This window comes from Oncorhynchus nerka, linkage group LG27 (assembly GCF_034236695.1).
Source record: "Oncorhynchus nerka isolate Pitt River linkage group LG27, Oner_Uvic_2.0, whole genome shotgun sequence".
Classification (NCBI taxonomy): domain Eukaryota; kingdom Metazoa; phylum Chordata; class Actinopteri; order Salmoniformes; family Salmonidae; genus Oncorhynchus; species Oncorhynchus nerka.
In genome coordinates this window covers 41,718,438-41,744,948 of record NC_088422.1, presented here as the reverse complement: position 1 = coordinate 41,744,948, position 26,511 = coordinate 41,718,438, and the positions used below count along the sequence as shown (strand labels likewise).

The window sequence follows — 26,511 nt, the reverse complement described above, 5'->3', positions numbered from 1 at the left end:
CTCTCCGATCTATCACGACTAAATCGGTGTTAAAAGCTTTGACTCAGTTTCTCTCATTGTTTGGAATCCCTAAGGTCATTCAGAGTGATCAAGGATCTAATTTTACCTCTAATCTGTTTGGTCAGGTTCTTCAACAGCTCCATATTAAACACAATTTGTCTAGCGCCTATCACGCGCAAAGTCAAGGAGCACTGGAACGTTTCCATCAAACACTAAAGTTTTTGTTGAGAGCTTATTGTACTGAGATGGATAAGGATTGGGAGGAGGGGTTGCCTTGGTTACTGTTAGCTGCTAGGGAAGTTTCACAGGAGAGCACAGGTTTCAGTCCAAATGACCTTGTGTTTGGACATAGGGTGCGTGGACTTTTATCTGTTCTCCAGGATGACTGGAAGTCTCCCGAGCCTCCTCAGTCCCTGTTATCGTATGTGTGTGATTTCCGGCGACGGCTAAATGCCGCTTGTGAAATGGCTAAAGAGAAGTTATCATCTTCACAGGAGAGGATGAAGGGCATATTTGATCGCTGAACTGAGCCTCGTCACTTTAGTCCAGGTGACCAGGTTCTTGCTCTGCTGCCAATTGTTGGTTCTCCTTTTCAAGCCAAGTTTCAAGGTCCATATACAGTGGTGCGCCAGTGCACTGAGCAAAATTATCTAGTTGCCACTCCAGAACGGAGGAAAGCACACCAGCTGTGCCATGTAAATCTGTTAAAACCCTATTATGCACGTTCCTCTGAGACTGGTATTTTGTTCCGGGGTCCTTGTTGGTCCCCGGTTTTATGGGGGGGGATGTGACGACCCTCCCACTCTGTCTGCCGTATTCTCTCTGTTATTTCCTTATTAGGATGCTGGTGGGCGGAGTTGGGAGGGTCGTCAGCTACATGGGAAACACCTGGGCCCGGTGTCTCCCAGGATAAATACACCACTTCCCCATTCATGGAGGAGACTCTCTCCATGCAGACACCCTCTGTAGATTGTGTTGTGGTTCTTGATGGCCGTTTGTTTGTTTGTTTGCTTTGGCACCTTTCATCACCCTGCATTATCACATTCACGCATGCAAAACACTCACTTACACTACTGATTACTGATTACACACACCATTGTATATTATATTTATTTGCTTTAGTTAATAAATATATATCTTTCTACTCATTATCTCCACGTTGTCTCCCTTTGTTACGGGCTTTGAGCCGGTTCGTGACATTGTGAACATTTTTCTCTGTGTGTAGATGGATCTTTCCCCTCTTTGAGAATAACGTAGATAGATGGATATATAGAGAGAGCAAGAGAAGGGAGACAGACACAGAGAGAGCAAGAGAGACAGAGAGAGATTGCCTAGCCCAGGACAGTCTAGTCGTCTCTTCTTATCTCTCTGTGTGGTCCTGGCCCCTGTAGCTGCTGAATGAATCAGCCTGCAGTGTCAAACCTTTTCTAAGCCAGAAGGGGCACCTTGACGACAGCCAAATGTGAATCGGCAGCACATGTCGACGTCCTCTTGGACTCTTGTCCAGCTTCACAGCTTAACACCTTCCATTATGAATTACAGCCCACCTTTTATAACCCCAACATCTGCCAGTCGCTCCTGCCACACTGCCCTCTGTAATATCTGCACTAACCCTCTCTCTTTATCCAGATGTTTCTGTCTCTCTGTCTTTCTCTCTATTCTCCCTCTCTCTGTTTCTCTCTCTATTTCTCTCTCCTTGTTTCTCTCACTCTCTTTCTCTTTCTGTCTCTCTTTCTCTCTCTCCAGTTACACAGGCCCTGCTCCGACTGATTTGCTGCTGACAGTTCCCGGTCAGTCGGTCAGAGCATGGGAGTAAACAGTGTGGAGAGAGAAGCAGGGTATGAGAGGCAGGCGGCACTCCTGCTAATTTGATTTGTCAGCATAAGGCAATTCAGACCCATTTAGCTCAAATGCAGCACAGTGCTTATTCTCACACCTCAGTTCCTACATTGTTTTTAGTCAAAATTGCCAATATGCCCTGAAATAACCTGGTGTAGTACTGAGGGGTAACTCTAATGATGCAGACAATGGCAGCTGCTGTGATGTGATACTGAGCTGTGCGTACGAAAGAGACCTACAATTTCTCGGAGAGCGAGATGTCTTTGCATTCTCTCTTATCGATTTAAAATGAATATTTTTCGGCATCTCATTTATAATATTCAACCCACTGTAATTATAGCTCTGTATCCGACAGCAAAATCCATTGACGTAATGAATTGATTGTCAAGGAGGGAGAACTGGAACATGCTAATTGCGTGCGCTGAGCAGTGGTGTGCTATGTGTGCATAGCTCCTAGGTGCCTTGTTCCGTTTCACACAAAATGACTGTCTCAAATGGCACCCCATTTCCTATTTAGTATACTTTTGACCAAAGTAGTGCACTATATTGGGAATAGGGTTCCATTTGGGACACAGATAATGGTGTTTTCTTTTAGACATTCCAGGGTCAGAGAGGGAGATAGGCTTGTAGCTCTGGCATGAAATGACTCTAATGCTGATGGACAAGGACAATGTCGGTGCCCAGACACCCACTGATATCTGGCCAACAATGCTGTCGAGGAGGGGACTAAGACAAGATGCTCCTCAGACCTTGCTGCCCACTGATGCTTTTGCTTTCTAAACAGTGTTGGTAGAGGTTGTGTCCCAAATAGCATCCTATTCCCTACATAGTGCACTACATTTTACCAGAGCATAGGGCTCTATATAGTGCACTATATAGGGAGTAGGATGCCATTTGGGATGCAAGCAGAGTGATTAATAATGCATCTCTACATTATCTGCTTTGCTAAGCTGAGACATACAGAGAGAACTGAGACATAGAGAGAGCTGAGACAGGCAGAGGAGAGGGGCTGAGGAGAGCCGATAGCCTCTTAAAGCCTATCATTTATGGTGTTTGTCCTGTGGAATTTGCACTCACTGTCTACTTGGTCTAGCAAAATGGTGCTGCTCTCAGCCGATTACCAGACTGGGGAGAGGGGGGGTTGGTTAGTTCTGCGGCAGTCAGACATTCTGGGATCTGACAGGTTTTTTCCTCGTTCACGTCAGTTGGGTGCTTTAGCCCTCCGCTCCTCTCCTATTCCACACTGGAGCTCTGAATGCCAGCCTCTCTCCCCTGCTGATGCAACAGCTTACAGGCACTGTGCCGCCTGCCGCTAGCTGCAACTCAGAGCCAAGGTCACATTATTTTCAAGAACAAGCAACACAAAATGCCTAAAGGTGAAAAGGCAGTCTGGAACAAGTTCATCCTGTACTATGATTTAATGGGACAATTCAAATGAAATCATTCAGAGGGTTACCAAGATTAGAACAGACTGTTATATAAACCCAGGGATTGTTCCCATTTGAACTTGTGGACCACAGCAACTGTGCATTGAAAAACCCAGGTTCCTGGCCTTCATCGCGATGGGCATGAATTGTGCGACTCAAGTAGAACGCAGGTCACAGAAAATGTACATTGTTAGTGGGATGGGGTGGGTATTGTAGTATGCTGTATGTTGTTTGGGGGTGTTTTTTCCTTTTTATTCCTTTCATATATCTTTGTTTATCTGGGGTGCGTCTTGCAATCCAACCTGTGAGAGAAGAAATACAACATTTGGTGTCTGTAATGCACTTTTAATATTGGATGCCAATTGTCGTTAAACCCCAACAAAGAAGAACAACTCCTGTGGGCACCACAACCATGTGAGAGGACACAAACGCTGGCTGTGTGTGAGCTGTTTGGCCAGCCAACCCACTGCACTACAGAAAACTTTAACTTTGAACAGCTTGTGCTGAACTTTTTTTTGGTAATTGGTGTTGTTTCATAAGTATCTGAAGTGATGCTAAGTAACCTATCGGTGTGACATTGATTTATGTTCTGATTAATGAGCTAGGCCTTTTCTTTTAAAGTTACTACCTGAATATCTTATTTGTATATCCTGTTTTGCCTGCAACCCTGCCTCCACCATGGGTGTATTCATTACATCTTGCAATAAAAAACAATTTACCGTTCAAGATCCAAATGGAAGGAACCTACCTCAATTTGTCTAATAAAAACCTATTGTTTCCAGTACAAACCGTTTTCCGTTTGGAGTAAACGGTTTCTGATGCAAAACGTTTCGCAACACAATAAAAGCTTTCCAACAGAATAAGCATAATCAATACTGCCCTGTCCTTCAGGTCTGAAACACGCCCGCTGGCAAGTGCCTAACTCCACACTTTACCACACTGGTGACAACCAGACAAAGCAATTTGAATTGAATTATGTGAATCCTAAACTCTGTATTGAGGCAAAGGCGTAGTGCAGTTAGGAAAACTATTATATTTAGGAAAACAGCTCACTTCTTGCAATTCTACACATTTTGCCACGAAGAGAGATAAATGTGTAGTTTTATAGCTAATCTCATGCTATTCTACACATTTTGCCATGAGGCTGAGAGGACATTATGCAGTTTTAAAGCTAATTTCCTATAATTAACAAAAACAATGTTGAGGGCTGCGGTGGTATATCCTACGCCACTGTATCGGGGAGTTTACGGAGGTAACTGATTGCCTTTGTCCTCTAACACATTCCTCACTCCTCCTCACCTTTCTTATTGTTTATTTGATTCATTTGCTGTATCTGTTACTCCAGGCTACACAAATAAATAATCCGGAGCAACTGACTCCATCCCCGGGCTCATGATTTATTTACACATAATGATGGATAGAAATAGAAAAAGGAGAGAAATGTATAGGCCGCCCTAAATCTAGCGATACGGTTTATCGTTAGACCGTATATGTAACGGGTTTCTTCTTCCTCCTCTGAGGAGGAGGAGTAGTAGGAAGGATCAGAGGACCAAAATGCAGCAGGGTATGTATCCATAATATAATTTAATGAGACTGAATACAAAATACAAAAGAACAAGAGAATCAATGAAAATGAAAACCGAAACAGTCCCGAATGGTGCAAACACTGAAACGGAAAATAATCACCCACGAAACACAAGTGGGAAAAGGCTACCTAGGTATGATTCTCAATCAGAGACAACTAACGACACCTGCCTCTGATTGAGAACCATACCAGGCCAAACGCAAAAGACAACATAGAAAAAGGAACATAGATAACCCACCCAACTCACGCCCTGACCATACTAAAACAAAGACATAACAAAAGAACTAAGGTCAGAACGTGACAGTATACCTGCCTATTTCCTGTAGGTCAACACATACACAACCGCTTTTCCTAAACAGGTGTTATGTCAGCCTATTTGTTTAATTTAGGCTAGTGATTTGGAGATGGCAATAAGGTATGCATGCATCATTTTGGGATAACCATACATCAGACAAATAACTGGATACGTCTAAACCTTTGTATAAAGATATTACAGACATAAGGGATATTTTTCCATGTTTTGATTGAGCTCAGATTATTTAGGTATGTGGTGATATTTCCCTTTAAATGTTGGCCTTAAAGTATAGTGTGTAGGCATACATACTGTATGGGGTGCAAAGAGTTTAAAAGATTATAGCTTTTGCGTCACAAATAAAATAAGATGGTACCCTCTCCCCTATATAGTGGACTACTTTTGACTCTGTGGTGCCATTTGGGACGCAGCCCTGGTCTCTCCTGCTGACCACTGCTCAAGTCATTAGAATTGCCTCTGGGAGGAGTAGAATTTCTGAGGGAGACTTGGTCAATTTTCTGGAAACAGAGCCAATTAAAGATGGTGAGCCACATGATTATTACTCATTACAGATCACAGTCAGGTCACATAACCTGGCCGTAAAAATCATACTGCAGATTCTTCACTTAAATTTTCTATGACAAATGTATCTTATGCAATCAGTTCAATTATTGATTGTTTTAGAGAAATGTTTCACTTGTATCGTTCAATGATTGAAGTTTAAGTAACCGGGTATTTTAATCAGTTCCATTTTTTCTCCCCTCTTTCTCTTTGTCCTTACACTTTATAGGGAGAGCTATTAGGGGCCCAAAAGGGTTACCATAGTTTATAGCTCCTTGACATCTCTGCTGTTCTGTCATGTCATGCCTACTGAAGACTCCACAAAGTCAATAAGGATGAGCTGAGCATGAGTGTTCCCAAATCTGCAATGTGAGCTCTCTAATGACAGCATGGCTGAATTAATAATAGAGAGAGCAGAGCAGAAGTAGAGAGAAGAGAGACAAGAGGGAGAGATCAAGAGCAGAAAGGGTGCAGTCCAACCCCTCAAAGAGCATCTTGCCGTCCCCTTCCAAATCTCCCCCAGCTGAAGTTCAATCATTTATTTATATTTATAAACTTGGTGGTTTGAGCCCTGAATGCAGATTGGGTGAAAGCTGTGGTATATCAGACCATATACCACGGGTATGACAAAACATCTATTTTTACTGCTCTATTTACGTTGGTAACCAGTTTATATTAGCAATAAGGTACATCGGGGTTTTGTGGTTTATGGCCAATATACCACAGTTCCTAAGAATAGCCCTTAGCCGTGGTATATTGGCCATATACCTCAACCCCTCGTGCCTTATTGTTTAATTATACCACACCATTGATGAATAATCCTTTCCTTTCTGATTAGCTTGAAGGGCATTCAAGAGCGTGCATTATTTCCCTATAATGCACGGTTTAATTGAAGGACTATGACGTTCATTCTTACATGTTCTATTTTTGAGCTGCTTTTGAAACCAAAAGTTGAATTGAAAACATTATTGGCATTGTTGAATTCGATTTTCATAATAGCAAGCTAGGATGTTGGTTTGGTTAGCTAAGCTAGCAAGTCTGTTTGTTTGGTTACCAAGGCAATAGTAGCGATCTAGCTAGTTAGTCAACTTGATAGCTACTTCAGTGGATGTTGTCACATTTCCACTTGCAAATTGATACATTTCTAGTGGCAAATATGTTAATTAATAGCCCTGGTATAAAAGGGATAATCAATTCAGGGCTCTATGAGTTGTCTGGAAAAAATGCAACTCCGTGGAAGGTGAGTTCCACTTCGCTAACATGTGGTGCAACACACCTTCCACGTTGTGCATTATTTTCCAGAGAACACATAAGCACCTCGTTGATTATCCCTTGCGAATTTCCAAGATAAATACTATCAGGGTTCTCAGTCTTGTTGATTTATTTACTATTGCCTTGACGTGGTTTCGACCTGCTACCTGAAAATGGGTTTATTGATTCAACATAAAATTCAGTTATGACTTCCTGCTGGATGGAGGAAAAAAACCTACTCTGCATTTGTTACTGCCATCACAGTGCTTGATATAATGAAATATTGATTAAACAGCTATCAAAGTATGAAATTACATTTTCATTTAGTTGCTCCATTATGTCCCTTCATTGCACTTGAATCATTCAGGCATATTATATCCTGCAATTTCACATTTATATCATCTTACCCGGAATTCCTCATTTGAAATGCCTCCAACCCAGTGTTATATTTCATGCTGTTGTTTGTCTGTCCTCTCTCCCACCAGATGAAGTCTACAGAAGTGGACCAAGGGCTTTTCACAGACACCTACTGTAAAGTGTGCAGCGCCCAGCTCATCTCCGAGTCCCAGAGGGTTGCCCACTATGAGGTGAGGAATACTTACTATTCTACAGTAATTCCTCTCAACCCCCACCATGCAGAGTTAGAGACCAGACACACCATAATGAACATCAGTTGTGCGCAGTAGATCACCTGCACAAACTGTGGTGATTCATTCATTGTGTATAATAATAGTCGATGTTCTGTGGTGAGAGGCAATAGGACGACCGCCCGCTGTGCATGGCCAACGTTCGTATTAGTCTGTCTTGTCAAGATGAGTGAGGGAGACAGAGGTTTAAGCATTGATCGAACCCCAGTCTCCAGGGGCCATAGATGGTCTGAGGTTGGCAGTGCTATGGCTAAACCAACCACCAGCACATCCCTCATCAGTTTACCAGACAATCCAACCATTATTAACCAAGGCTTAGGCCATGCTGTTTGTTCTGTGTCAGTCAGCACCACTCAGCAGCAGAAATCGCAAACGGCAGAGGGCTGCAGTTTTAAAATGTCAATAAGCACGACTCACCTGGATTCACCCAATTATTCTTAATTATTTAGTTAAAGTGCTGACAAACAGCAAACACTGCCAGGCCCCATTGCCCTCCATGACCACCAGGTTTGTCGACAACCAGAGATTGCAGAAGAGGTTCTCTTTCCGTGTGTTTCAGCAGTGCTTGAGTTTGGCCAGTGCTCACTAGACTGAAGTACGAACACCTTGAATTTTCTTCTGCTTGACCACCTTCACCTCTTATACAAATCAAATGTTATTGGTCACATACACATATTTAGCAGATGTTGCCAGCAGCATACCACCCTGCATACCACTGCTGGCTTGCTTCGGAAGCTAAGCAGGGTTGGTCAGTCCCTGGATGGGAGAGCAGGTGGTGTTGGAGGGCAAGTAGGAGTCACTCTTTCCTCTGATCTAAAAAATATCCCAATGCCCCAGGGCAGTGCCCTGTGTAGGGTGCCGTTAAACGGGTGTCCTGACTCTCTGAGGTCATTAAAGATCCCATGGCACTTGTCGTAAGAGTAGGGGTGTTAACCTCTGTGTCTTGGCTAAATTCCCAATCTTGCCCTGAAACCATCACGGTCACCTAATAATCCCCAGTTTACAATTGGCTCATCCCCCTCCTCTCCCCTGTAACTATTCCCCAGGTCGTTGCTGTAAATGAGAACGTGTTCGCAGTCAACTTACCTGGTAAAATAACGGGGGGAAAAAATAAAAATAAAATGTTATTGCAGGTGTAGCGAAATGCTTGTACAGTAGAAAGGCTCAGATAATTTCAAATGAAAATGTGTTCCGGCACTTGTTTCATTCTAGTCCAAGCACAGCGGCTGGCTATCGGGAGGTAACTGGTCTCTTCTGTACTCCAGATGCTGCCTTTCACTCACTGTCACACAGAGTCAGATGGCCAGAACACAGTGTCTGACTGCAGGGCCCATGGTGCATCCATATGGACATCAGGAATAATAGGAGCTGAAAGGACTCGTGTAACACTTCCTTCATGCGGTTTAAGTATTTATCCGAGTGCTTGCCCTACCCACAACGGACTGTTGGTCACTGAGTTTGCTACCGTTGCAACTACTCCTGATCGCTCTGATGCAACGTTACACTCGATGCTGCTATTTCTGATAGCTATGAAATGTGCTATCTGAGTGATTCCTCATGAAGCTGGAACAAAAAAAGACCGTGATTTGGGGGATTTGTACGACATGTAATCCGTAGAAGGGTCCTTTGGAGGAAGGATTGTTGACATATATTTGATATTTGTATCTTAAAGCATAATTTCTGAATAATTGAAGTTGGAATATTTGTGACATTTTGGCCTCACTCAGGCCTCTTTTAAGACTCATAATGTTTCATCTGTAGGTGCTACAAAGCAAAGGTTGATGTCATATGAAGCTTTACCACTTTCTCTGTAATATTTATTTCAATAACACATCTCTTACATACATTTATGAATAAAGAAAAATTAAAATGTGAACATGAATATAGAAAAAATGAGTTTTTTGATTTGGCAAATTTTTCTATATATTTTCAAATATATTATACCCTATGGGTATATCAACGTTTCAGAGTGGGCTATCTGCTACTTTTAGAGTTATGATCCAATTTGTAAACATTACCAACAGAGTGAAAGTGAAAAATTGATTAAAAATGGTTGCCCTCTGCTGGTAATTTGCAGGATGTGCGATGATAAAAGTTAAAGGAGGGCTGTGATTGGTTACGTTGCCTACTATAACAATGTCTTTGTATAAAATGGGCCATAACTTTAAAAAAAACGGATGTCCCACTCTGGAACTTTAATATGCCCGTGGAGTATATTATGTTCAACAATACATTTAAAAGTTAGCCAAATCAAAAATTGTATATTTTCAATATTCATGTTAATACTTTTCAATATTAATACATTTCTATAAGAAATGTGTTATTGAAATTATAATACTACTCATATTACAGAGCAAGCTGTAAATCTTCAAATAACACTAACTTTTACTTTGTGGCACATACAGATGACATATTATGGATATTATGGAGTCTTAAAGGAGGCCGGAGTAAGGCCAAAATGTCACAAAAATTCCAACTTCAATATACTATTTCTCAATAATGCTTTAAGATACAAATATCAAATATATGTCAACATTCCTTCCTCCAGAGGAACCTTCAATGGATTAAATATAGTGAAAACCACCAAAAGTCATGGTCGTTTTTTGTTCTAGTTTTGTGAGGAATCAGCCATCTATACTTTGATCGTGTTTTAGATCATGTATTATTCCCAAATAATTGTATCCCCCATTCTCTGATTAGTCTGTGTTAATATGAGACTAACTATGTTCAGAGTTCAGACAGTGTGCAGTCTATTGGGGTTGAGTGAGGATGAGGACCGACTGTGTTTAGACTGCTGGGATTGAATGAAGATGAGGATTACACCAATCAATCAATCAAATGTATTTATAAAGCCCTTTTTACATCAGCTGATGTCACAACGTGCTGTTCGGAAACCCAGCCTAAAACCCCAAACAGCAAGCAATGCAGGTGTAGAAGCACGGTGGCTCGGAAAAACTCCCTAGAAAGGCCAGAACCTAGGAAGAAACCTAACTAGAAACCAGGCTCTGAGGTATGGCCAGTCCTCTTCTGGCTGTGCCGGGTGGAGATTATAACAGTACATGACCAAGATGTTCAAACGTTCATAGATGACCAGCAGGGTCAAATAATAATCACAGTAGTTGTAGAGGGTGCAACAGGTCAGCACCTCAGGAGTAAATGTCGGTTGGCTTTTCATAGCCAAGCATTCAGAGTTGCAGGTGCGGTAGAGAGAGAGAGTCGAAAACAGCAGGTCCAGGACAAGGTAGCACGTCTGGTGAACAGGTCTGGGTTCTATAGCTGCAGGCAGAACAGTTGAAACTGGAGCAGCAGCAGGTGGACTGGGGACAGCAAGGAGTCATCAGGCCAGGTAGTCCTGAAGCATGGTCCTAGGGCTCAGGTCCTCTGAGAGAAGAGAGAAAAGAGAGAGAAAGAGAGAGACGCCTCCGAAGTTTGGGTAGGCAGGTTGGAATGTTTATCCGACTGGATAAAAAAATGTATAATAATAATAATCATCATTATGTCCCCCCCACTTTTAAAACCAAAGTTGTGCCCCTGGATTACACTGTAGTGCAGTTCAGTCTAGTGTGGTAGTAATGTGAACTGAACATGGGTAACAACAGAACCAAAGTGCTGAGGATGGGATCTCTCAGAGCAGGAAGTAGTTGTACCCCACTGTGTAGAATATTAATTTAGTTATTGTCTGTTGTGTTGAGACTGCACGACTTGGCCTGTTGCCTCCTGCATATGTGGTGCATCTGTGATCTAAGAAGCCTCTGCCTCTAATGCATTGTGACTTGTTTGGGGCATAGTGACGATAATGATAGGCAGTGGAAGGCAAGAAGAAGACTCAATGAGGAAAACAGGCAAGGCTTCACACAAATTTCTTCCAGACAATCACAGAGTTTATCCTGTGTTTGTTCGGAGAGAGAGAGAGAGACACTCCTGTGTCCTTAGTTGTCTCTTTACTGTCTCATGCCTTAGATGAGTAGATATGCTGTTTATGCTTCGTTTGAACGACCACATAAGGTATTTTCTCCTTTTAATCCGATTTTGTACATTTGAAAACCTTAAAATACTCTTCCTGAGTTTAACAAGGTTTCCTTGTGTAATGCAAACTCAGAATTTCAATTGCCGAAAAGAAACCTGTTTGGTGTAATGCACTCTTGACTTGAATCCTAGCGTTGAGATTGATGCAGGCTATGCCTTTTCAAATTGAGATTGAAAACTTAATTATTTCAGCTTTGCATTGAGCTGTTAATCTCCACTTCAAACACATCAAAGCCATAGGTCTGATGTAGAGGGGATCATAATGGTCTGGTCCTACAGTTCAAAGAATTATTCCCTTGGCTGGGTCACAATTATCATGGGTCCCAAATGCCACCCTATTCCCTATAGAGTGCACTACTTTTGACCAGAGTCCTATTGGCCCAGATCAAAAGTAGAGAACTACAGTATAAAGGGAATATGGGGACATTTAGTATCCAGACTTAATTTTGCCTTTGATCCTCAAATAAATGTAACGGGTTTAGCATGTGTTAATAGGACTCAGGAGGTATAGCCCTAGGTACAGCAGTATTGCAGTAAGTTCAACCTTTATGCAACTTTCAACCTCCATGCAGTTCCTGCTGTGGTTTCACACATATCTAATAATATCCCATTGCTTCAAGCTGTATTTGCTTGTTTATGGTAATGAAATTGACTTGCAGCTGGTTAGAACTAGACCCCAGTGAGCGATCCCAGCGCATCTACTGTACATGATAGGATCCAGTGCTATAAAGATAATTATTCTTTAGTCATTTCAGTTTCGGGACAATTACCTGCCACACCCTGTATATTTTCCACAGATTACAGTACCATGTATTTTACTTTCCTTTGGTTAATCTAATTCTCCATTGCTGGGAATTCTGCCCGTCGGCTGCAATTTGTCAGCACTTCTTAGACTTTTCTTTTTTTCTTTGTTTAGGGCAACAAACAGGCTGTATTGCACAGCAGCTGTATTGTACATGAGATTTTGCAGGGCATGCACCACCTGATTTACACGTTTTGTTTCCAGTGCAGAATAGCACCCGGGTTTTACAATGACAATGGCACACAATTGTTTTTGTATTGTTTTTCCAGCAGCAGTGGAATTTGATGGCCAATCTGGATACCCTGGTTGTGTCCTAAAGGGCACCCTATTCCCTTTATAGTGCACTACTTTTGACCTGGGCCTATAGGTCAAAAGTAGTGCACTACATACAGTGCCTTCAGAAAGTATTCAGAACCCATTACTTTTTCCACATTTTGTTGTATTACAGCCTGAATTTAAAATTGATTACATTTTGATTTGATTTGTGTCACTGGCCTACACACAGTACCCCATTATATCAGTGGAATTATGTTTTTAGAATGTTTTTTTTACTGTTTAGTTACAGTTTGGATTTAAATCTGTTTGCAAATCTATAGCAATACTTGAATATGGTTGCTTAGCAATGATCAACCACCAATTTGATAGAGCTTTAAGAATTTTAAAACTAATAATGTGCAAATATTGTCACAATCCAGGTGTGGAAAGCTCTATGAGACTTACCCGGAAAGACTGCCAAAGGGGATTTTAATATAGTTGTGAATACTTACACTACCGTTCAAAAGTTTGGGGTCACTTAGAAATGTACTTAAAAAAAATACAAAAAAGTCCATTAAAATAACATCAAATTGATCAGAAATACAGTGTAGACATTGTTAATGTTGTAAATGACTATTGTAGCTGGAAACGGCTGATTTTTTAATGGAATATCTACATAGGCGTACAGAGGCCCATTATCAGCAACCATCACTCCTGTGTTCCAATGGCCTGTTGTGTTAGATAATCCAAGTTGATAATTTTGAAAACCCTTTTACAATTATGTTAGCACAGCTGAAAACTGTTGTTCTGATTAAAGAAGCATTAAAACTGGCCTTCTTTAGACTAGTTGAGTATCTGGAGCATCAGAATTTGTGGGATCGATTACAGGCTCAAAATGGCCAGAAACGAAGAACTTTCTTCAGAAACTCGTCAGTCTATTCTTGTTCTGAGCAACTAAGGCTATTCCATGCGAGAAATTGCCAAGAAACTGAAGATCTCATACAACGCTCTGTACTACTCCCTTCACAGAACAGCGCAAACTGTCTCTAACCAGAATAGAAAGAGGAGTGGGAGGCCCCGGTGCACAACTGAGCAAGAGGACAAGTACATTAGTGTCTAGTTTGAGAAACAGGCACATCACAAGTCCTCAACTGGCAGCTTCATTAAATAGTACCTGCAAAACACCAGTCTCAACGTCAACAGTGAAGAGGCAACTCCAGGATGCTGGATTAAATGTAGCTAACATTAGATAGTTAATCCAGAGATTCTTAGCTTTGCCTCGATTTGACAGTCTCATTCAGATCATCCTGGCATTTGTAGTTCTTTATGATAGCCACATTAGCAGCTAATAAGCATTTCATTTTGGAGGGGTAAATACAGGCGAATATATTGATAAAAATCACCTTGTCCTAGAGAGATTTCCATGGTTATCATAACGTCACGCCAGGGTAAACCTACACGAAACACAGCCCGAAAATCCCCTATGGGAAAAATGAATGCTTGCGAATGATATACTGAAATGAATGGTGGAAAAATGAATGGAACCATTTCTTTGTTTAACCACTAGGTTTTATGGGTATTATGACTGATACTGTGGTACTCTATTGTGTGACACACAGCGTGTGTTCGGTGGCTCTAGTCGAGAGGGACTGGTCAGTCAGTTAAGCTTACAATGTGGATCACAGCAGGGTTGCAGTGTAATTATATACTTGTGCTTATGAGGACTGAAAGCTGTCACCACAACAGTATACCCAACCCAAGAAGTACAGCTTTTACTCATTGAGCCAACGGATAGTTGGTAGCTATGGAACCCAGTACTTCAGATCTTCAGGTCCCACATGATTTAATGAACACCAATTGATACAATTTTCCCCCAACTGTATGTGAAAGATAGCACTGTTTACCAACAACGATCAAACCACATTGACTAATAGTCTTGTTCACCATTTGTGTCCATGTAGTGAGTTGTTTTGATGTTTTTGTGCACGCACCACTTATATCCTACACGCATAGATACATTTATTTCATCCCTGTTTGTTTGGTACCATTCATCTATCTGTCTAAGTCTCTCTCTCTCTCTTTTTCTCAGTGTGTGTGTTGCTTCCTTGCCCTCTGCCTGTATGTTTTGTTCACTGGATTCAGGATTCCTAGCTCGTGAATAGGTACGAAGAGCAAGATAGAGAATAGGGGTGACCAGAGGGCTTAACGTCTGCACTTGGTCATATAGCGATACTGTCAGCCTTCAAGGATACCCTCTTCCTTATAGGCATGTTCAACAGGCCTTATTATAATTATCATGGCCCAGTTCACTCCTTCAGTGTCGAAAACTCCCCGACTGTCTCTGTGATCGTTGTTGTCCTATAAGAACCCTGTGTGCCACTGAGGGGGAATGTATACTAATGCCAATAGAATCACATTGATGTTACATGTCTCATCCTGTTCTTATCCAAGGAACCATTTAATGTACATGTGGGTTGTTCTGCGGTATGTCCTATACCATTCAGTGCCAATTCCGTTGCAGTTCCAGTCTTATAGGATCTTGGAATTTAATTCAAATCTTCGGGTGAGAAGTACAAATTCATGTGGAAATATGTTTTGAGGATGTGAAGCTGCATGTGGTCTTTGTTTATGGACTGTGCTGACAGGATCAGTAGAGGTAATACTGAGGGATGTCCTTAAGGCAACTCCCTCTACTATACTCAACTTTGGCCCTTTCCTGCCCCTTCGATCTCAGCTTTTCATCTGCTCCTCATCAGCTCATAGCTCATACACATAGGAGTATATTGACAAGCGAATCTGCATCCCTCATGTCTAGTGGCTCTGACCTTTTGACAATATGAATTTTATGAGAGGAGGATAAGGGAAGCACCGTGGTGGAATACTGTTGTTTACGTATTTTAGTAGTAGACTGTCTTTTATTTCGAAATAGCTACAGTACTAGTGCTGAGCGATTAGTGCTTTTTAAGGTTGGTTCGGTTTCAGTCCAGTTTTTGAAAAATAGTCCAGTTTTTCAATTTCGGTTTTGATTATTATAATTGTTTAACACTAAATGCATTTGGATGCTGGGTGGGTGGATGCTGTATCAACACAGAATAAAACATTTAATAAAAGCCCCATGGTGGTAGTGGCTACCCATTATTACTTAACACTTATTAACCATAATTTATTCACATTACTAGGCTTTGATACAATATTTTAGTTGTGTACATCACACAGCCTAATTTGTCCCCAGTTTGTCTCAATCTGTTATGACTCAAATGTATTTGTCAGATTAAGAAAAACTCGACTTTGAGAGCTGGTTTAATTACTCCTCATGTATCATTAACCAGCAATGCCTAATTGTTACACTAGATCATGCTGTCAAATTCAGTTACTGAAAGTTGAGATACATACAGTGTAGGTCTGCATGTGAGTAATGTTTACGCTTTTCCCATTTATTATTCGCAGTGTATTTAAAATTGGGTTGGGGAGTTAATGGGATGGAAATATTAGTAATTTCTATTGCTGTCAAAAGGTAATAAATTAAAATGAGATTCGGGACCATCATTGTGTCAGTAATTGATCATTAAGAAGGTTGAATAGTTAGGGTCTTTAGTAGTGTTCGTTTCAATGTAATCTGTGAGATGAAAATACTGTTGTTCTCCCGCCCACGTTTGAAGGACTTTCAATCTGAAGGGCTTTTCAACATTAACATGTACATGTATGTGTTTCTTTGATGCATGCTAGTGATGAACAAACAGCAGACAACTGCATTGCTTTTTTAACCCTGCTGTCACAAGGGTCTCACACTGGCCCATGTTTGGGTTACAGTAACCCCACAGAAGCTGTGTCAATAGATTAACCAAGCCATACAAGGAAGATCATCACCAACCTTGCATGCATTTGCTAGCAACACATCTCTTCCAAACCTGCCGCCAGGCAAATGCTCTGGAGGTCTATCAAAATGGCAGGTGGCCTAGTGGTTGAACTAACTACTGAAAGGTTGCCAGGTCAAATCCCCAGGCCAACAAGGTGAAAAACTGCCCTTGATCAATGCAGTTAACCCCCCACAACAACAGCTCCCTGGGTGCCCAATGTGGCAGCCCCCCCGCACCACTCCGATTCAGAGTGTCGGTTGGACCTTGTGTGCAATTGATGATAAAAATACATGTAATCCTTTGATCTAAACAAGACCTGCATGAAACCTAAACGGTTTGAAACTCAAAGCTGTTGACCTTATGTCAAAACAAAACTCCTAATTCTCCAAATATGACTCTTCAAGATAATTCGACTGGAGAGTGTTGTTGAGAGTCTCCAATATATTTGTATGTATTTTTATTTGTTAGTTTTGAGACTACAGCCTTTATACAACATTTAATTGGAGTTTGTATTCTGTATTAGTATACTTAGGCAAGGCTTTATTAGTATCCTCAGGCAAGGCTTTGGGAGCGTTTATTATTAGAAATATTTTCTGCAAGATCAATTGTGACTCAGATCCTTTTAAATGGCATCGCTGAGCTGAAACAGAGGTAGGTTGCGTCCCAAACAGCACTCTATTCTCTATATAGTGCACTACTTTTGACCAGACCCGAAAGTGTGACATTTGGGACGCTATCGTGCTATATGGTAGACATCCTTATTTTTCTTTAATTAAGATTAAACAAGTTAGTTACGGTCTCAAATTATTCTGACAAGGGAGAGACAGGCTGGTGAGGCCAATTAAACTGGAATAGCATGAGATGCAGATCCTTTTCTCCGCCGAGATAGAATTCTTTCATGATTTTGGCATGACTAAACTCCTAAGCTGAGGACTTTGGCAGGTTTTAATTAAAAATATATAATGAACTAAAACCCCTATTTTTTCAGCCATTTCTCTGAAGGATAGGAAAGGCTTGAATTTCCAGTGTTGTGAATTTCAACTTTGGTGCATGGTGGGCAAAAAGACGGCAAAAAAAGGGCTTTGTTTCTTGGGCATGTACATTTCCTGTGTTACAAATGGCATGGAAATGGGTGCAATCAATCAATATGTGAGATATAATGGACCCAAAAAGGCATTTAACATACACTACATGACCAAAAGTATGTGGACACCTGCTCGTCGAAAATCTCATTTCAAAATCATGGGCATTAATATGGAGTTGGTCCCCCTTTGCTGCTATAACAGCCCCTGCTCTTCTGGGAAGGCTTTCCACTAGATGTTGGGGATTTGCTTCCATTCAGCCACACAAGCATTAGTGAGGTCGGGCGCTGATGTTGGGACGATTAGGCCTGCTGACAATTGGCATTCCAATTCTTCCCAAAGGGGTTTGATGCGGTTGAGGTCAGGGCTCTGTGCAGGCCTGTCTAGTTCTTCCACACCGATCTCGACAAATGTATGGACCTCGCTTTGTGCACAGCGGCATGTTCATGCTGAAACAGGAATTGGCCTTTCCCAAACTGTTGCCACAAAGTTGGAAACACAGAATTGTCTAGAATGTTATCGTATGCTGTAGCGTTAAGATTTCCCTTCACTTGAACTAAGGGGCCTATCCCAAACAATGAAAACAGCCCCAGACCAGTATTCCTCCTCCACCAAACTTTACAGTTGGCACAATGCATTGGGATAGGTAGCGTTCTCCAAAACCAGATTTGGCCTTTTGTCTGCCAGATGGTGTGATTCATCACCCCAGAGAATGCGTTTCCCCTGCTCCAGAGTCCAATGGCGGCGAGCTTTACACCACTCCAGCCGACGCTTGGCATTGCGCATGGTGATCTTAGGCTTGTGTGTGGCTGCTCAGCCATGGAAACCCATTTCATGATGCTCCAGACGAACAGTTATTGTGCTGACGTTGCTTCTAGAGGCTGTTTGGAACTCGGTAGTGAGTGTTGCAACCGAGGACATATGATCAGCACTCAGCTGTTCTGTTCTGTGAGCTTGTGTGGCCTACCACTTCGCGGCTGAGCCGTTGTTGCTCCTAGATGTTTCCACTTCACAATAACAGCACTTACAGTTGACCGGGGCAGCGCTAGAAGGGCAGAAATGTGACGAACTGACTTGTTGGAAAGGTAGCATCCTATGACGGTGCCATGTTGAAAGTCACTGAGCTTTTCAGTAAGGCCATTCTACTGTCAATGTGGGTATATGGAGATTGCATGGCTGTGTGCTCGATTTTATACACCTGTCAGCAACAGGTGTGGCTGAAATAGCCATATCCACTAATTTGAAGGGGTGTCTACATACTTTTGTGTATATATTGTACTTTCTTGCCTTTAATCATGTAATATTTTGGCCTTCGTTTGGAGGGAAAATCTGTACTTTTAGAGAGGGGAAAAAGAAGAAAGCAGCCTCCCAATTTGTACCATAATTCTTGTTCATTTCTTTGCTGATAAAACTTCAGTAAGCCCCCAACTGCAATCATTTCTAAACACATCGCGTACTGCAACTGCTAATGGGAAGAACAAAGGCTTTTGAAGCCATGGGGAATAGGAATGAGGTATAATGTGAGGTGCTGTCAGAGAGGGAAAACAGAACATTTGAGGAGTCCCAGGGCATAGTAGGGAGTCTGTCCTTTGAGTTGCCCACTGAATTTTAATGCACTATATCCTTTTGGATCCATGTCCCATTGAGGTTTGATTCTACACCAGTGTTCCCTTTGAATGTCCCATATTATCAACCTATTATGGCTCCCGAGTTGCGCAGCGGTGTAAGGCACTGCATTTCAGTGCTAGAGCCGTCACGACAGACCCTGGTTCGATCCCGGGCTGTATCACAACCGGCCGTGATCGGTAGACCCATAGGGCGGTGCACAATTGGCCCAGCGTTGTGCGGGTTAGGGGAGGGTTTGGGCCGGAGTAGGCCGTCATTGTAAAATTAGAATTTGTTCTTAACTGACTTGCCTGGTTAAATGAAAAAGTATTATTATTTCCCAGGCCTATTTTTCATGACATGTTTTTGGAAATGTATTCATTTTTCCCCCCCAGTACTGTTGATCATATACACACAAACGTAATGTTACCATTACCTCAGCACATAATCAATTTGAAATGGAGTCTGAATCCTTTTCTTACTAAAGTGGTACTTATAGCCATTAGCCTGTCAGTGAGTTTGTTGTTTATGATTCTGTTCCCGGTCCTTATGTCTCTCATTGGCAATTATCTCTCCATATTCACAATATCAGGCAGGACTTTGTTTTATGTAGTTTCTCCATGAACTGCTGCACTTACGAGTTGAAGAATTTAAAAGGTAATCACTCGCCCTCCCAACCAGCCACTACTTGTTTTATCTCAAGCACCTAGCAATGTACACAGCAGAAGGGAGCTAAGTGCTGTTAAATCCATAAAATGTTTCACATGGATAACAGTCATCTATTCTGATGTGACATACACAACATACACTGTCTACCTGGGGTTGACGACCCCATTTTGATATCGCGACCCCAACCATGTCAAAAACAATGTTACTTTTTTATTTGGGGCTATGGCAGTCAATTGAAAAACATTCTAACAGCATTTCTGATTGTCTTCTCAACTCACCCTCACATACTTTTAATGTGGTGCTATGACAGTCAAATGCAAATTAGTATGACACAATGTCTCATATTTCACCTCCACTAATGAGATGGGTGCCGCGTCGGAGCTTCTCAAAGTCAGAAGGCATAGTCGACAGTCCGCACCTCATCTCTGCTGTCACATCCAATTTGGATCGGTATTTGATTTGAATGCAGACGAGAGCACTGAATCCATATTCACACAGATATGCGCTGGTGAAGGTTAGCCTGTCAGGGGTTTTATGGTGGTTTCAAAACAACAGGAAATTTGGAAGTCATGACACCAGTGATCTTCAGGTCGGAAAGTCGGAGCTCGAGAAAGAGGCCCGAGTTCCCAAGTTGGAATTCCGAGTTGGATGACTATTCAAAGCTATTTTTCCCAGTCGGTTTTTACAGATTTTCTCCAAGTTCCCAGTTGTCTTGAATGCACTCATGTCAGAAGTTAGAGATTTACGACTTCCCAGTTCCGAGTTCTCAGTTGTTTTGAATGCAGCATTAATGCGCAGAGGGAGACTGAAGGAGACAGGGTATTCCCTTTGAGTCAGGAACCAAAACTTCTCCGTAGTGACCTTTAAATGCATTCGGTCACATGACAGCTCAATCAGCTGTTTGATTTCACTTACCGGCAAGTCAACTGAGCCAGGATCACAGTCAAACGGATTGGGAAGTAGGTCCCAAAGTGCTCTTTCAAGAGTTGGAGGTCAGCAGTCATCTCTCGTGTCAACAAAATATATATATTTTTATATACATGGGAATGACAACAGTTCCTCTCTCAATGCAAATCTTTCCAACACTCCCCCTCAATAACCACCAAGCCTTGGTGTGAAATAGAACATTTTTATGCTCTGATCCCATTTCTCAAGATACTTTTGCTAACAGGCCTGCGTGCAGTGGATGTGGTTTGATAGTAGTTTACAATCGAAGTTACCTGTTGCAGTACATCTCCTAGTTCTGTGCTCAGCTCTTTTGCCGCCAGATGCTCTCGGTGTATCGTACACTGTGTCCATATGGCAGAGGGAGACACATTCATAACTAGAGTCCAGAGACCTGCCCACCGCCCCTCCATAGATGGAGCACCATCTGTGCAAAAGCCCACCGTTCGATCCCATATGGAATCTGTTTTTGTCAATATAGCCACACAGCACACTGAACATCCCCTATGCTGTTTCATGCTGGGGAATCGTGAGACAGAACAATATGTCTTCGTGAATAGCATCCCCCGACATGTATAGCGAGTGAAAGTCAATGCATGGGCATCTCGGCCCTCACAGCTAACGTCTATTTGGAGTGTATAATGTGGGGAGTATTTTTTGTTGTTCAGTCAGTTTCCCCTTGATTGCTAGCTATAGCAACAATTCTTAGTTTCACACTGTTATCTGACAAAGATATTGATGTGAGTTTCTCTGCCTCTGCCTCCCCACACATTGTTTTCACAATATCAATTGCAGACGGTAATTAATATCAAAGTCTCTGCAATAGTGTGTGGTTTCATGGTGTAGTCGGCCTAGCCATTCACCATGGGAATGATTCAAGTGCGACCTTTTCCCATGATCTAAGGGCGCTCTCTGCTTGAATTCTATATTTTAGATTTGAATAATTTTCTTTTTGATTTTTAAGGTTAACCACATACAATGATTTGGATTATTATTATTTTTCAGGATTTTGGAAATTCCCCCGTAACCCCATTTTCATATCAGGCAACCCCACAACGAGTCGCGACCCCTAGTTTGGGAACATGGTCTGTGTTTCATTTGATTCAGCAGCATAGTTGACATGACAGCCAAGGGGAAGGTTTATCTTATTTCTAATGTGTAATGTTTTGTTGGATAGAAGCCATGGCCTTTTATGTCAGTGGGTTTTGGTCATGGCAGGTACTTTCCACCACGTTTGTTCCGTGTGTTTTTTGATGGGAGTTGAATATTTGATATTCTTGTCTGTCTGGCCTAGTTTCGTGACAACATACTGTCAAGTGTCTAGGGGCGTGCTGCCTCCCCCATTGTTGACTGATCTAAAGGGAGCCCTCCCTCCTGCAAAATTGCTCTGGATTTCATATGAAAGACCACACAGCAGCCGCCATGCTGTCGGAGTCTGGATATGTTTGAACTGTAAAAGACAGATTATGTGAGGAGGACTTCAAATCAACAGATAGGATAGGTATCTGGGGTCCAAATCAACAGATAGGATAGGTATCTGGGGTCCAAATCAACAGATAGGATAGGTATCTGGGGTCCAAATCAACAGATAGGATAGGTATCTGGGGTCCAAATCAACAGATAGGATAGGTATCTGGGGTCCAAATCAACAGATAGGATAGGTATCTGGGGTCCAAATCAACAGATAGGATAGGTATCTGGGGTCCAAATCAACAGATAGGATAGATATCTGGGGTTCAAATCAACAGATAGGATAGGTATCTGGGGTCCAAATCAACAGATAGGATAGGTATCTGGGGTCCAAATCAACAGATAGGATAGGTATCTGGGGTTCAAATCAACAGATAGGATAGGTATCTGGGGTCCAAATCAAAAGATAGGATAGGTATCTGGGGTCCAAATCAACAGATAGGATAGGTATCTGGGGTCCAAATCAACAGATAGGATAGGTATCTGGGGTCCAAATCAACAGATAGGATAGGTATCTGGGGTTCAAATCAACAGATAGGATAGGTATCTGGGGTCCAAATCAACAGATAGGATAGGTATCTGGGGTCCAAATCAACAGATAGGATAGGTAGGTATCTGGGGTCCAAATCAACAGATAGGATAGGTATCTGGGGTCCAAATCAACAGATAGGATAGGTATCTGGGGTTCAAATCAACAGATAGGATAGGTATCTGGGGTCCAAATCAACAGATAGGATAGGTATCTGGGGTCCAAATCAACAGATAGGATAGGGATCTGGGGTCCAAATCAACAGATAGGATAGGGATATGGGGTCCAAATCAACAGATAGGATAGGTATCTGGGGTCCAAATCAACAGATAGGATAGGTATCTGGGGTCCAAATCAACAGATAGGATAGGTATCTGGGGTCCAAATCAACAGATAGGATAGGTATATGGGGTCCAAACCAACAGATAGGATAGGTATCTGGGGTCCAAACCAACAGATAGGATAGGTATCTGGGGTCCAAATCAGGAAAATATTTTGATGAATTGGAAAGATGAAAACAACTCTGTCAATATATTTTTCAAAAAAACGAATTGGCTCTAATTCAACATGTGCTTCAGTGAAGTTCTGTGGTTACTGTTATGAATGTAAAGCCAAGCAAGAAAATATAGAATTTGAATGTTAGATAGTAAATATGATGACTACAAACTGACACAGACAGAAATTGGATGTGAACTGGAGAGAGAGAGGTGTTAGGTTGACAAAAAGAACATTCAGAACACTAATAGGGGAACACTGCAGGTTGTGCTGGTGGGTATAGCAACTTCTCAGCTCCTCCAAATGGAACCCAGCATGGGTGCTCACATATACAGTCACATCAATTAGTCCTCCACTGTTTCCCATTTAACTGTACGCAGCCTGACGGCATTCACTGACGGAGTGCACTGACGGCATGCTTTTTCTGTTCTCTGTGTCCCAAATGGCACCCTATTCCCTATATAGTGCAGTATTTTAGACCAGAGCCATGTGGGCCCTGCACAAAAGTAGTGCACAACATAGGGAGTAGGGTGCCATTTGGAACACAGCCCTGATAAGCGCTGCATTCATCCATTCAGGAAACAGCTGGGCTTATATGGTGTCTGAATAATCCATTGCCCACAGCTATGTGTAGAAAACACATGAAGTGAGCAGCACTTCACCACAGTCTCTTGTAGCTGATTGGGTTCTAAGTGCAGATATTATTCACCACGAGACAAAACTGAACGGGGAGGACGGGATAGCATAGATGTAGAAATTACATGGTGGTAGGAATGTTGGTAGGAGGTCGTTAACATTCCAAAAAGGTGTCCTTCTTGGTAGGAACAGTAAGAAGGTAGAGCTGAGGAAAACTGCATGTTTCTCTGTACTTAAACACAATTTGCAATGTGAATGGTGATGTGTTTCCATGCAGTGATCTATGATATGTCCTGAAACACCCAGTTAATGGTAATCAATAGGGTACAGATTAAACTAGATGCTAAATACAGTCAAGGATGTTAGTCGTTCGGTCACTGTAAACCAGACACAGTTGCATCATACAGTTGCATTAAACACCAAAGATGACGCAGACAGACATGGCAGCTCTGCTTCTTGCAACTAAGCAACTCCGCAGTATTTCGTCTTTCTGTGTGTTATTTCTTACATTATTAGCTCAGAATGTTTTTTGTGTTATTACATACAGCCGGAAATAGCTTTTGGATATCAGAGCGGCGGAAACTCACCAGCAACTTTCCCGAATTGTATCCTTTGTTCGCAACCCCAGGGCAATTGAACTTATCCAAGAGGCTGCTCCAAGACGCCGCCGGTGGAGAAGAGGTATTCGAAGTGGACTTCTAGTCTGACTCAGGAGGCGCTCACACCATCCGCCGCTTCCGAGTATATTACTCGCTCATGTTCAATCTCTGGATAATAAAGTAACGAGCTCAGGGTGAGAATCTCCTTGCAGAGAGACATCAGGGATTGTAACATACTCTGTTTCATGGAAACATGGCTCTCTCGGGATATATTGTCTTTGTCCATATAGCCCGATGGGTTTTCAGTATATCGCGCAGACAGGAATAAAGATCTCTCTGGGAAGAAAAAAGGCGGGGTGTATGTTTCATGATTAACCACCACTGGTGTGATTGTGAAAACATACAGAAACGCAAGTCCTTTTGTTCACTCAACCTAGAATACCTTACAATCAAATGCCATTTATTGTAGCTGGTATTTTATCAAAGAAAATGTAAGGAAAACGCTACCGAAGTTCTATGAACACATTGACTGTAGTATGCCCACTGCTAAAACACTCGACCACTACTACTCCAGCTTCCGGGATCCCTACAAGGCCACAGATTAAACTATATGCTCCCTTCGGCAAATCTGATAATTGCTCCATTTTGCTCCTCCTTTCCTATAGGCAGAAGCTCAAACAGGAAGTACCCGTGCTAAGGACTATTCAACGCTGGTCTGACCAATCGAAATCCATGCTTCAAGATTGTTTTGATTATGCGGATTGGGATATGTTCCCAGGTAGCCTCCGATAATAATGTCGACAAATACACGGATATGGTGACTGAGTTTTTCAGTGTAGTGTATACAAGACGTTGTACCCACTGTGACTATTAAAACCTACCCTAACTAGAAACCGTGGATAGATGGCAGCATTCGTGCAAAATTGAAAGCGTGAACTGGGAATATGGCCAAATACAAACAGTGTAGTTATCAAACAAGCAAAACGTCAGTACAGAGACAAAGTGGAGTCGCAAATAAATGGCTCAGACCTTGAGACGTATGTGGCAGGGTCTACAGACAATCACGGACTACAAAGGGAAAACCAGCAACGTCGCAGACACTGACGTCCTGCTTCCAGACAAGCTGAACACCATCTTCACCCACTTTCAGGATAACACAGTGCCACCGACGCGGCTCGCTACCAAGGACTGTGGGCTCTCCTTCTCCAACGTGAGTAAGACATTTAAGCATGTTAACTCTAGCAAGGCTGCTGGCCCAGACAGCATCCCTAGCCAAAACCTCAGAGCATGTGCAGACCAGCTGGCTGGAGTGTTTACAGACATATTCAATCTCTCCCTATATCAGTCTGCTGCCCCCACTTGCTTCAAGATGTCCAGCATGGTTCCTGTACCCAAGAAAGCAAATGTAACTGAACTAATAGACTATCGCCCCGTAGCCCTCACTTCTGTCATCATGATGTGATTTGAGAGGCTAGTTAAGGATCATATCACCTCTACCTTACCTGCCACCCTAGACCCACTTCAATTTGCTTACCGCCCCAATAGATCCACAGACAATCTCACTGCACACTGCCCTATCCCATCTGGACTAGAGGAATACCTACAGTTGAAGTCGGAAGTTTACATACCCCTCTGCCAAATACGTTTAAACTCAGTTTTTAACAATTCCTGACATTTAATCCTAGTAAAAATTACATGTCTTGGGTCAGTTAGGATCACCATTTTAAGAATGTGAAATGTCAGAATAATAGTAGAGAGAATGATTTATTTCAGCATGTATTTCGTTCATCACATTCCCAGTGGGTTCAGAAGTTTACATACACTCAATTAGTATTTGGTAGCATTGCCTTTAAATAGTTTAACTTTTTAAACTTTTCCCACAATATATTGGGTGAATTTTGGCCCATTCCTCCTGACAGAGCTGGTGTAACTGAGTCAG

At 42.1% G+C, this 26,511-nt stretch overlaps 1 protein-coding gene across 2 annotated transcripts in view; it reads left to right on the top strand.

The window, feature by feature from the left end:
* The window catches only part of zmat4a (zinc finger, matrin-type 4a), a 149,694-nt gene that overhangs the window by 35,260 nt on the left and 87,923 nt on the right, over window positions 1-26,511 (top strand). For both annotated transcript variants that reach the window (XM_029638237.2, XM_065011686.1), the window contains exon 2: window positions 7,441-7,542. In XM_029638237.2, coding sequence (XP_029494097.1) covers window positions 7,441-7,542 — 102 coding nt within the window. The remainder of the gene's footprint in view (window positions 1-7,440; window positions 7,543-26,511) is intronic.